The following is an 11,861-nucleotide window of genomic DNA, read 5'->3' on the forward strand; positions in this document are numbered from 1 at the left end:
TCCCATTGCCCCAGCCACACTGCATAGCAGTCCCTGAAGTATACCTTCTTCTGCTCCTTTTGTGTATTGCTGTTCCCTCTTCCCAGCCACCTTAGGAGGAGCCTTATTTATTTGAAAATGGAAGGTCCTTCTAAACTCCCTCTAGAAGTACAATGATTTCTTGGGACTAATGATTCATTTAAAAAGTTAACAATTTTCAAGCAGGGCTGCCAAATTACCTGTATGCCAGACCAGCTGAAAACTCAAGGTTCAATGCCCCTGTTTACTCATAATTCTCTTATTCATGAAACTTGTAAATTTGACTGCCCCAGAGCTTCTTGACAGTCCCAAGCTGCTAATTAGCTACTAATTAGCTCCATCTAAAATCTAAATTCCCTTTCAGCACTTGTGACTGTTTTTTTTTTTTTATTTTTTTATTTTATTTATTTATTTATTTATTTATTTATTTTTTTTTGGAGACAGAGTCTTGCTCTGTCACCCAGGTTGGAGTGCAGTGGTACAATCTTGGCTCACCGTAACCTCTGCCTCCCGAGTTCAAACAATTTTCTTGCCTCAGCCTTTAGAGTAGCTGGGATTACAGGCATGTGCCACCACACTCGGCTACATTTGTATTATTAGTAGAGACGGTGTTTCACCATGTTGGCCAGGCTGGTCTCGAACTCCTGACCTCTGGTGATCTGCCTACCTCGGCCTCCCAAAGTGTGAGGCACTGTGTCCGGCCAGCATTTGTGACTTTTAAGAAGCTATAGAACACTATTTGCGCCCCTCAGCAGGTTATGAGTTTGGCCTTTATCCTTAGGCCTCAAAACACATTCAAGCTGTGGGGCTATATCACATAATTACACCCTATGCTACGAGCTAACGTTATATATTACCCTGCATCAGAGCTAGACAAGAAGGCATTACACCACCAACAAAGAATGATGGATTCAAGTTTCCTAGTCTCCTAGTGGTTCAGAAATTTAACTGTCAGGGTTGCTTTATTTTCAAACAGTTGAGTTTGGGCTGGTTAGACAAGTTGGTTAGAGAGCAAAATCTATCCATCCACAGTTGTGGGTTTGATTTCTGTGTGAATCAGTTAAGTCAATGTAAAGAAACCTTTTCCATAAGCCCAGACTTTACTTTCAAAAACACAGCCAATGATCCTGCAAATATGTGTGGTTACTCACAAAAAGTACAGTCATGCATCACTTAAAGACAGGGTATGTTCTGAGAAGTACATCGTTATGCAATGTCATCGTTGTGTGAACACCACAGAGTGCACTTACACAAACCTAGATAGTATAGCCTACTGCACACCTAGGCTATATGGTATAGCCTACGGCTCCTAGATTACAAACGTACAGCTCGTTACTGTTGAATACTACAGGCAACCGTAAGACAATGGTAAGCATTTGTGTATGTAAATATATGTAAACATAGAAAAGATACAGTAGAAACAGGGTAATATAATCTCATGGGACTACCGTATTATATGCAGCCTGTTGCTGATGGAAACTTTGTTATGATGCACATGACTGTACTTACATAAACATGAGGATGACATTGCACATCACCAAGAAACAAGTGGGAGCACTTATCCTAAAGCTCAGTTGCTCATGCTTGCTCTAGAGTTACACTGCCTTGATTCAATTTGTTGTAAGACCATTTATTAGTTGGGTGATTTAGCATATTATTTATTCCATTGAAACTTAATTTTTACTAACCTGTAAATTGGTAATTATAATGACACTGGCTTTATTAATAGTGTTGTGAAATTCCAAAGCAATAATCCATGTAAAGTGGATTGCATGAAGTCCATAACACAAGGACAGTAAACTAAATTATTAGTAAATAATTTAATTGCAAAAATATGCATGTTTCTCACTTATTAAAATGCTAATTGATATCTGGAATACATTACTCCTAATTAATACATCCTTTATTTTCATTATGCCAATTTGGTCCAGCTGAAACAATAAATTCATTGTGCCAATGACTATAAAATTTTAGCAAAATTATTAAAATATTATTTACTTAGTGTCCACTATTATACATAACAGGTCAACTTTATTAGATGGGAAAATGAAATTATTTATGTAATGCAATTCCACTACAAGATCTTATGGGAAATGAATTTTACCAACAGCAACATTCTATATATATCTAGTTAAAAGGAAAGTCAAGAGAAAATAAAGATGTACATGGAGCCCATAAAAAACAAATGCTTTTAACATTTTACACTATTAATTTTGATCATCCTGCTAAAACCACTTTTAATAGAAAACATTTTATTAGGTAGATCAAGTATATGGTGAAAACAACAGTCCATAGAATGGCTAAGAACATGAGTTACTATATTGTTCATAAACTGTTCATTTTTTGTTTTGTTTTAAAATAGTATCTTACTATGCTGCTTAGGATGGATTTTAATTTCTTGGCTCAAGGGACCCTCTGACTTCATCCTCCTGAGTTTTGGGATTACACGCATGCACCTCCATGCCTGGCCATATATGTTTCAGTTTTTATATTCAAATCTGCCTCTTTTATGTCATAGGAATTAAGTAACAACGTATTACAATAAAGTATGCTTTTCATGCTTTTTCATTATTTACCTCCTTGTAGACTCCAAGATCAATATATCCACATATTGGATGAAATGCTCCAGTTCCACACACATATATGTGAGTTTTGTTATATGGCTGAAGTACTCTGATGAAATTTGCACATTCTGTCTATTGGGCATAAAAATTAAAAGCATTAACACACAGTTCAGGTTTTGAAATATTATCATTTATGCCACCTGTTTTCCAAGTAGATTAGCCTTCAAAATAAGAGCACAAATGAAAAAGATTTATGAGACATTCTAGACATCTGTTGTAGCCCAGGAGGCCAGACAAATATAGAAACCATAGATAGCATAAAGGAGTAGCTTTTTAGATTTTCGAAGTTATAAAACCATTGAACTAAACAGAATTAGGGTTAATTAGAATGCAAGCCTCTAAAGTGATACTCAGTGAGGCCTACAAAACGGATATAAACAGAATATGAATTAGACCTCCATATTTAAAATTTTCTCTTTTTTATTTTTTTAGAGATGAGACCTCTCTATGTTGTCCAGACTGGCCTCAAACTCCTAGGCTCAAGAGATCCTCCTTACTCAGCCTCCCAAGTAGCTAGGACTACAGGCACCAACCACCTCACCTGGTATCCTTACTTTCTACAAGAAATACATAGAACACAAAATCTATCACGATCTGTTGTTACCACATAATTTATACTATATAGCTACTACTGTGTGCAATGTCATCTGTCTCAGCTACACTGAACAAAACACTGAACACAAACGTACATCTCTACCTATGTATTCTATTCTTATTGACCAGATGCCCTACCACTTTTTGCCATTTATTTTCCGATGTTTCAGAGCCTTTAAGAATCAGATTATTTCTGGTTAATTTCAATAATCCCTGTTTTTCTCATGGACTTTTTTTACACCAAGTCAAATTTTGAAGAAATTTTGTTTCTTTTGTTTTGCATAAGCTTATGCCTAAAAATATTTCCTTATGTCATCATTATCTTTAGAACTTAATTATTTTATATGCTTCAGATAGCAGTAAATACTGACTCTCTCTTTTTCAAAGTATTTATTCTTGTTATTATATATTATTTTCAATCTATCTCCTGCAAGTGATACTGTATCTTTACATAATTGTTAGATGCAATTTCTTAATCATGGCTTCATGATTCTTAGATCCAAAGGCACCTAAGCAAACACTGGGCTGGAGTACACTTTTATTCTAGATTGACTTTACCCAGGAGACAGGCAAGTGTTGGGTTATTAAGGAAGTTGGTAATCTGATTATAAACCACTGGATTTCATAGAAAAAGTTCAGTTTATTTCTGCCCAAGTGGCCATAGGTTACTCACCAGTCAGGCATAGACCTAATGGTCCACTGTTGTTGTTGGGGTTCCTAGGAGGAATATATTAAAACAAACAAACCCCAACAATAGATGATAACCTAACTGGTAGGGTGTTTCTTAGAATGAAATAAATTTTTTTTTTTTTTTTTTTTTTTTTTTTTGAGACGGAGTCTCGCTCTGTCCCCCGGGCTGGAGTGCAGTGGCCGGTTCTCAGCTCACTGCAAGCTCCGCCTCCCGGGTTCACGCCATTCTCCTGCCTCAGCCTCCGAGTAGCTGGGTCTACAGGTGCCCGCCACCTCGCCCGGCTAGTTTTTTGTATTTTTTAGTAGAGACGGGGTTTCACCGTGTTAGCCAGGATGGTCTCGATCTCCTGACCTCGTGATCCGCCCATCTCGGCCTCCCAAAGTGCTGGGATTACAGGCTTGAGCCACCGCGCCCGGCCGAAATAAAAATTTTTAAAAAGTCAGACAATGACTTACTGATAGGATTGTTATGGCTGTTACGTAGATTAAGTGAAATAATATAAATTTAATACTTGTGTATTCCTTACCCTGATTTTGAGCTACAACGTTTCAACTGGCATATATATATACACACACACACACAGACACACACACGTATATATACACACATACACACACACACACATACACACATACATATATTTGTTTGTTGTTTGTTTGTTTAGGCTGCTGGAGTACAGTGGTACGATCTCCGCTCACTGCAGCCTCCGCTTCCTGGGCCCAAGCAATTCTCCAGCCTCAGCCTCTTGAGTAGCTAGAACTACAGGTGCAAGTCACCAACTCCTGGATAATTTTTGTAATTTTTTGTAGAGATAGGGTCTTGCTTTGTTACTTAGTCTGGTCTGGAACTCCTGGCCTCAAGCAATCCCCTAGACGCATGAGCCACCGTGGCAGGTCAATACTAATAGTTTTGAAGAAACAATGAAGACAAAGTAATATGAGAAAAGATAAGATAAAAGTATGAAAATGTACTTGATCACCAGGTAAATTTTATTGATGACCTCATGGCTAGAGTAAGAAGTTTTATAATCCAGCCTTTAATTTGCTCACTCATGCTCGCTTTTTGAAAAGACTTGTATTCCTTTGTTTTTCCTGCACAAAGACTTTAGTGCATCGTGGAGAGCATGCAGGGCAGGGAACAGTAAAATCATATGGCTGGAGTGAGGGAGGACTGACTCACCACCAATTAGTTCATCATTTTTTCAAAAGCTCAGTTAGAATTTAGAAAGTAATTTTGCAAGATTCTGAAATAAATATTTGGATAAAGAAATATAACTCCCTTTCCAGATTTTAAATTATGGAGTCAAACAGATTAGAAGCCACCAGTGACGCAGCACTGTTTAAAAAGACAAATATGATCCAGGGTAACATTTTGTACACAGTGGGGATATAATTTTGGTGATTATTTAAAAAAGAAATTCTGAATCACATCTAAAGTATTTCATTTCCTTTCACTTTTCTAGGAGTACTTTATTAAAATGGTGCTAGTCCTAGAAAGTAGCCTAATATGCCAGTTTCCTGACTTGACAAGGCATACCTCAGATTAATTTATGAAATTCCTCCTTCTGTCTGATTGGGCTGACATGGAATAATAATAATAAAAAAAGTATGGGTGAATCTTGAATTATCTGACACAGTTTACAAAAATGTCGGTTGTGCTCTAAGTTTTCTGTAGGGAAGTTGAGAGAGGATGGTTCTCTCAGCAGCCTAGAGGCAATAGAAAGGCCTTGGCTGCCTCAGCAAAAGAAACCTGTGAACAGAGATCGTGAAAGATAAGGTCTCCCACTTTAAATTTTGGCTGAGGTTGACATTTAAGCCAAACAATCCTTGTTGCAAAAAAAAACTTTACAATGACTTCCCTTTCAATTCATAACTTCACTTTTTTAAGTCTCGGAAATCCTGTATTGTTTTATTCTTATACACAAAGTTTCGAAGATTTGTTTAAATAGCATGATCAATAATTAACTTGGTTTAATTCACTTAGTGACCGGCAAGGCTATCAATGGTAGTGTAATTCTGTGAGGCATGAAGAAAGACAACTATGAGAAGCAGCCTTTGTAACTTTCCCTGAAAGCTAATTTGTCAGCTATTGCCCACAATGTCAATCAATCACTGAATGTGACCAAACAACCCAGGGAATAATATATTCAACTTAGGAAAAGTATTGAATTTCTCCTTCCTTCCTTTATTCCTCCTACCTACATGACTTTCCATAGGCCCTACCCTACCCGCACTGGGAGAGAAAGAAAAAGGGAAGAGGAGGAGAAGAGAGAAAGAACCAAAGCAAACATCAACTTTTTAATTATCTTAAGTAATATTAGATGTTTCAATATTTTATCTCTCAGACATATTCATACATATATAAATAACTAAATAGACAAGTATAAAGATGAATTCATACTTGGAGAGAAAAAAAGCAAAAAGCATATTAGTTTATGCATTAACACTTAGAATTTTAATTTCTCCCCAGATACCTGGAAAGATAATAGAAAAATAGAAGTACTTGTAATTCTCAAGACGTACGAAGTATCCAATAAAATCCAAAACAGCTTTATATCTATTATGATAATTGACTTACAATAGCTAATTTTAATTTATTTATGTTAAATATTACAAGATACTAATGATTTAGGAATCTTATCTGGTTTTATTTTTAATGTGTGTTGCAGAATATTGTTATCAAACATTTTTTGACTTTTCACCTATATCTGTCTCTGTGCTACATGTTAGGCTTGTCTAGAAGTTCTCAGACAGGATCCAGGATGCAGAGATATCAGTTTAGGTCTTAAAATCTTTAAAATAGGGCCGGGAGCAGTGGCTCACGCCTGTAATTCCAACACTTTGGGAGGCTGAGGCGGGTGGATCACAAGGTCAGAAGTTCAAGATCAGTCTGGCTAAGATGGTGAATTTTCTCTACTAAAAATACAAAAATACAAAGAAAAAAAAAATAGCTGGGAGTGGTGGCAGGTGCCTGTAATCTCAGCTACTCAGGAGGCTGAGGCAGGAGACTCACTTGAACCCGGGCAACAGAGGTTGCAGTGAGCTGAGGTTGAGCCACTGTACTCCAGCCTGGGTGACAGAGCGAGACTCCGTCTAAAACAAACAAACAAACAACAACAAAAAAAAACTATTTAATAGATGGTTAACACTTCAAAATAAAAATAGAAAAACTCATATATCACGTTTATACTTAAAATGGGAGATCTAACAGTGAAGATTTCTACAGAGCAATAATCAGTTACAGTAAAATGCAAAAGAAAACATTTTAAAGAAAAGATAGAAATGACTATTTAAATAAAGTCTATACATCAAATAAGATAACTGATAAAATGATAAAGAATATGTTTTTCATGCTTGGAACACAAGGCATTATACTTTATGTACACTCTCTATATATTTATGTTATTATATATGTCTAGATATACGTGTGTGTATATATATATGTTTTATAAATCTGTAAATAGCACAAAAAAGGCAAACAGGAAAATTTAAAAAAATACAGGCCACAGGGATATGCTATTTAAAAATTTTATTTTACAACTATGTAAGATGTTTAGAGTAATGAAAACAATTCAAGCTAAAACAGCAAAATAATTTTCTTTTATTGGCAAAGAATATACATATTTTATTCATTCGTGTGCATTTGTATTAAGCATTAATTGTATGTTGTATCCAATATTAACAATGGTATAATAGGTAAATACACCCTCCGTTGATCACATAATGCTGGTTAAAGCATATGTGGCATAAACTTTCTGGAGGGCAATTTGGCAACATGTTTATAAAAATGTTTATGTTCTTAACTAATAAAAGTCTACTCAATAATCAAAGATGTTCATAATATTTACATAAAAATTTTTCATGTACAGGGTCATTTTCAATAGTGAAACTGGATATGTACCAAACTTCTAACAATAGGGGATTGATGAAATAATACATAAAGAAATGCAGTGTAACTATTAAAAGTAGTGTTATAAAAAGGAATTTAATGACATGGGAAAATGCTCATGGCAGTCTGTGAAGTAAAAAAAATAAGTGTTTTAAGTGATTATGTATACAATGATATCATACTGAAAAATAGTAAATAGATAAGATAGAAAAACATCAAAATGTCACCAGTTATCTCTGGTCAGTGTTCGTGGGGAGGTATTTATAAATGATTTGTTTTTCTTTTTTTGCTTGTATATAATTTGCAAACTTTCTACAATGAACGTTCTATTTTAGTTTTAGACTTTCTTGAAAGAAAGAAAGGAAGAAAAAAAGAAAGGGAGAGGAAGGAAGAAAGGAAGCAAGGGAGGGAGGGAGGGAGGGAGGGAAGGAAAGAAGGGAGAGAGGGAAGGAGGGAGACAAGGAAGGAGGGTGGATATAATCAAAGAACTGAAGTTCCGGAAGACGCTTTAACTCTGTGTAATGTCTGTGTGGACAGGCTGTGCCCCTCTGTGGTTAAACTGACAAACAAAGCCAAGGCTACCCTCACCCTGTGGTTTCTTTTGCTTGGAGTAAGCTGTTGAACCCACAATTATATAGTCAGGACTAAAGACATTTCTTTAGTTACTTTCTTTTGAATAACTTTCCACTAAACAGAAGCAAAATACTACTAAATATCTTCCTGTCACCTCTACCCTTCTTTGGATTAAACTGGGCACTATGTTCAACAAAGTGGAATAGTTCCCTTTTGTTTCCTCATCTTCTACTATCCACACCCCAATTAGCTAACTTTCATTAGGGTAAATAATTCACTGTTTTGCAGTTATATAGTACCTTTGTGTAAAGGGACAGTCTTTCCAAACACTTGTTAATCCTAAACACACTCTTGGGAAGTAGGTAAAAATTACTAGAGAGAAAGGAGGAGAGAGGGTAATGCCAAACATAATAAAAGATGTCAATAAAACCACAGAGCTGTCTCAGTTTTCTGTCGGCCAAAATCTATGTAATGCTGTTAAAAATGAGGATCTATGTTCTGGTGATATTACGGAGAGAAATAATTTGAAGGATATAGTTTTTGGATCTTATATGTATATTTTATAAAGTTATGTAAGAGCACAGACCTTGGGGCAAGACTTTTGGATTCAATCCCTGGCTTTACCATTTACCAGATGCATGATATTGGGCAAGCCATTTAAGATTTTTGGCTTTAGTTTTCTCATCCAGAAAATAGAAAATAATAATAAAATCTAGCATATAGTGTTGTCGTAAGGATTAAATGAGGTTATAAATGTAAAGCATTGAAAACAGTTCCTTGAACATGGTAACTGCTACAAAAGTGTTAGCTATTATTAGTAGCTCTAAAATGAAACATTATTTTAAAGGAACAAGTTAAAATGAGGCAAAATTAAAATTATCACTACATGATTCAACAGCAAACTACAGACTTTAGCAAAAGCAAAAGCAAAAAGCTCCTCATATCTTTAATCCTGGGTTAGCAGCAAATGTACTTAAAGGTTAGAGGTGGTTGCTAGCTCACAATTATGACTGAATTGGAATAGTATGTTCTATATACAGAATCCTACATGGTCAAGGATATCACCTCCAGAAAAGTTTATCTCCGTTTGCTTTAACTTAATAAGAGAGGCAATTAAGTTACTATGTAACTGGAATTAGTGAACATACCCAAGTGAGAGCACTGTCAGAATTTAAACCTTCACTGACTGTTTGACCTTGACTGTTTATCCCTGATCTTCTCCATGGGAAAACCAGTTTATTGGAGTCAATTGAAAACATCCTTTTCCTTCTTGCCTCCTTATTGTATACTCAATACTGGTGAAACAGAAATATAAAAATGTTCATGGTGGTTATGCCATGCTTATACTGTCCATTAAATGAAATAATTTGAAAAACTCTCATAACCAAAGCATTTTTTTCTCTATGAGTGTTCAGTAAAGTATTGGTGCTTTTGCAGACCTGGGTACTTGTTTGGTGTTGGAATATTGAACTGGATGAAGATACCAAAGCCATGGGAGGAAGAAGAATAAATTACAGAATAGTTTAATCTCTTTCATCTCTAGTGGCTGAAATGTAAAAACTGTTTCCCATTGCATTTTATGTTAACACTCCCTGATATATTTCTGCTAATATAAATATGCCTGAAAGGATGACATTTAATTCTGTTAATAACTGAATATAAAATCAGGGGTCACCACAAGTTTGTTTTGTTTCATTTCAATTATTTTGCTTTGTAGTTACTATGTAGAAGTCATCATTTGAGCAATATCTGTATCCCCCATTAGATTGAAAGCTGCATGAGGACAGATATGATATGAATTTTCATATACATATTTAGGATCTCTAAAAATATTTTTTGAATAAATGAGTAAGAAATGAGTGAACTAACCTGTTGTCTGAGATTATTAGCTGTCTGAGCTTTTCCTCACATCATTAGGCATTATGTGTCATATTGTTTTATTTCTATCATGTTGACAGAGGATTCTTTATTCATCCTTTCATATAACAAACACTATTTGTTATTATTAAATATGACGGTATTACTGAGCTTAATACCCCTGCATTATTGTGGTTAGAGGTACGATTAAAGGATGGTGCAAAAGAAGCCTCAAGATGTCCATGTTTCTGCCCCAGGTTACGACCTGTTGTCATCTTGGGTTACAACTTGAATGTGATTTATTTTGCCAAAAAAAGAGAGCAATTCTCCCCATTATCATAATGCAAGAAGTCAGGGCAGAAGACAGAATATATGGCCTGAATCAAAGCACTCGGATGAGGAGAGGAGCCAGTCAGAGTCATGGCCCTCATTGCTGGAGATAAATCAGGCAACACGATTAAAGGTAGCATGCAGGACAGCTTGGACAGTGCAGAAATCAAAGTAGATAAGACCATCCCGGAGACGAAAAGTCATACTTGTCTAAGGGTTTTCTCTGCTTTTCAAGGCAGGTTAAACTAAAAGCTTCTATTAGTACCCTCTAGTTGTCTTTTATGAGTTATTTTATATAATCATTATTACTAATATGTAAATTTTATTACATATTACTAGTTCTTATGTAATTACTAGTTCTTATGCCAGAATGCTGTCATTCATTATTAACTAATTCTTATTGTTCTTTCCATCATGTCACTACATAAAGGAATTCTTATAGATATTTTAATTTCAACTCAATTGAAATTACATATCAATTCTGTGTGATGCTAAAATAACTGATGGTTTTATGTACACTTACAAAATACATGTGCATACATGAAAAATACATATTCCTACAACTACAATCTTTCGGATGGTTTATTTTTGAATATTTTAATGTGTTTCTAATCTTTTTTTGTGACAAAAATAATATTTAGAATTAATACATTAGAATGTTTCTAGATTTCTTAAATTTTATAAATAATATCGTGGCTTTCGTTAAGGTAGAGATATTTTATTCCACAGTAATATTCACATGGAATATGTTAGTTTAGTCTGAAAAATAATACACTAATACCATTAATTCAATAAAGCCCAATATAAATATTTACTCTCATATCAGTAGAAGTTTTACAAAGATAATTGTTAAAGTTTCATACTTACATTGGCATCTTTCCCAGCTAATTTACATAATTCCACCCGTTCCTTTGCAGCAGGCCAATAAATCTGCAAAACATTTCAAAGTATGTTACAATGTGAATATCTGAAACACCCTAACACTCTGCAATTCTGATTAGAGAGTGATGTGTGAAATTGAAGAATGAGTATTAAGCATGTTGTTAGAGTCAATGTGGGAAATCTGAGATTTAAATATTTCCCAAAGCCACTCTGAAAGTTTCTAAAAGAAAAGTGTCTAGTACTATCCATTTTTGTTAATCTTCTAGTTTCTAATTTAATGTATGTAACAGTAGATACATTATGTTCAGAGGTCCACAAGCTTTATCATGGTGTCAACAGAATTTCACATGAGCATTTGTCTAAATAAGAGGCTGTATGTACCATGTTTTTCTGTGTTTATTCAG

At 35.0% G+C, this 11,861-nt stretch overlaps 1 protein-coding gene across 1 annotated transcript in view; it reads right to left on the bottom strand.

Moving 5' to 3' along the window:
* SEMA3D (semaphorin 3D) overlaps positions 1-11,514 on the bottom strand; it is a gene marked incomplete at its 5' end in the record, with an annotated part of 86,507 nt that extends 74,993 nt beyond the window's left edge. Inside the window, 2 exons of the mRNA XM_017895859.1 lie at positions 2,595-2,714; positions 11,443-11,514. Of these exons, the coding sequence (XP_017751348.1) occupies positions 2,595-2,714; positions 11,443-11,514 (192 nt within the window). The remainder of the gene's footprint in view (positions 1-2,594; positions 2,715-11,442) is intronic.
* Between the last annotated feature and the right edge of the window lie 347 nt (positions 11,515-11,861).

This window comes from Rhinopithecus bieti, unplaced genomic scaffold (assembly GCF_001698545.2).
Source record: "Rhinopithecus bieti isolate Rb0 unplaced genomic scaffold, ASM169854v2 scaffold_27206, whole genome shotgun sequence".
Lineage (NCBI taxonomy): Eukaryota > Metazoa > Chordata > Mammalia > Primates > Cercopithecidae > Rhinopithecus > Rhinopithecus bieti.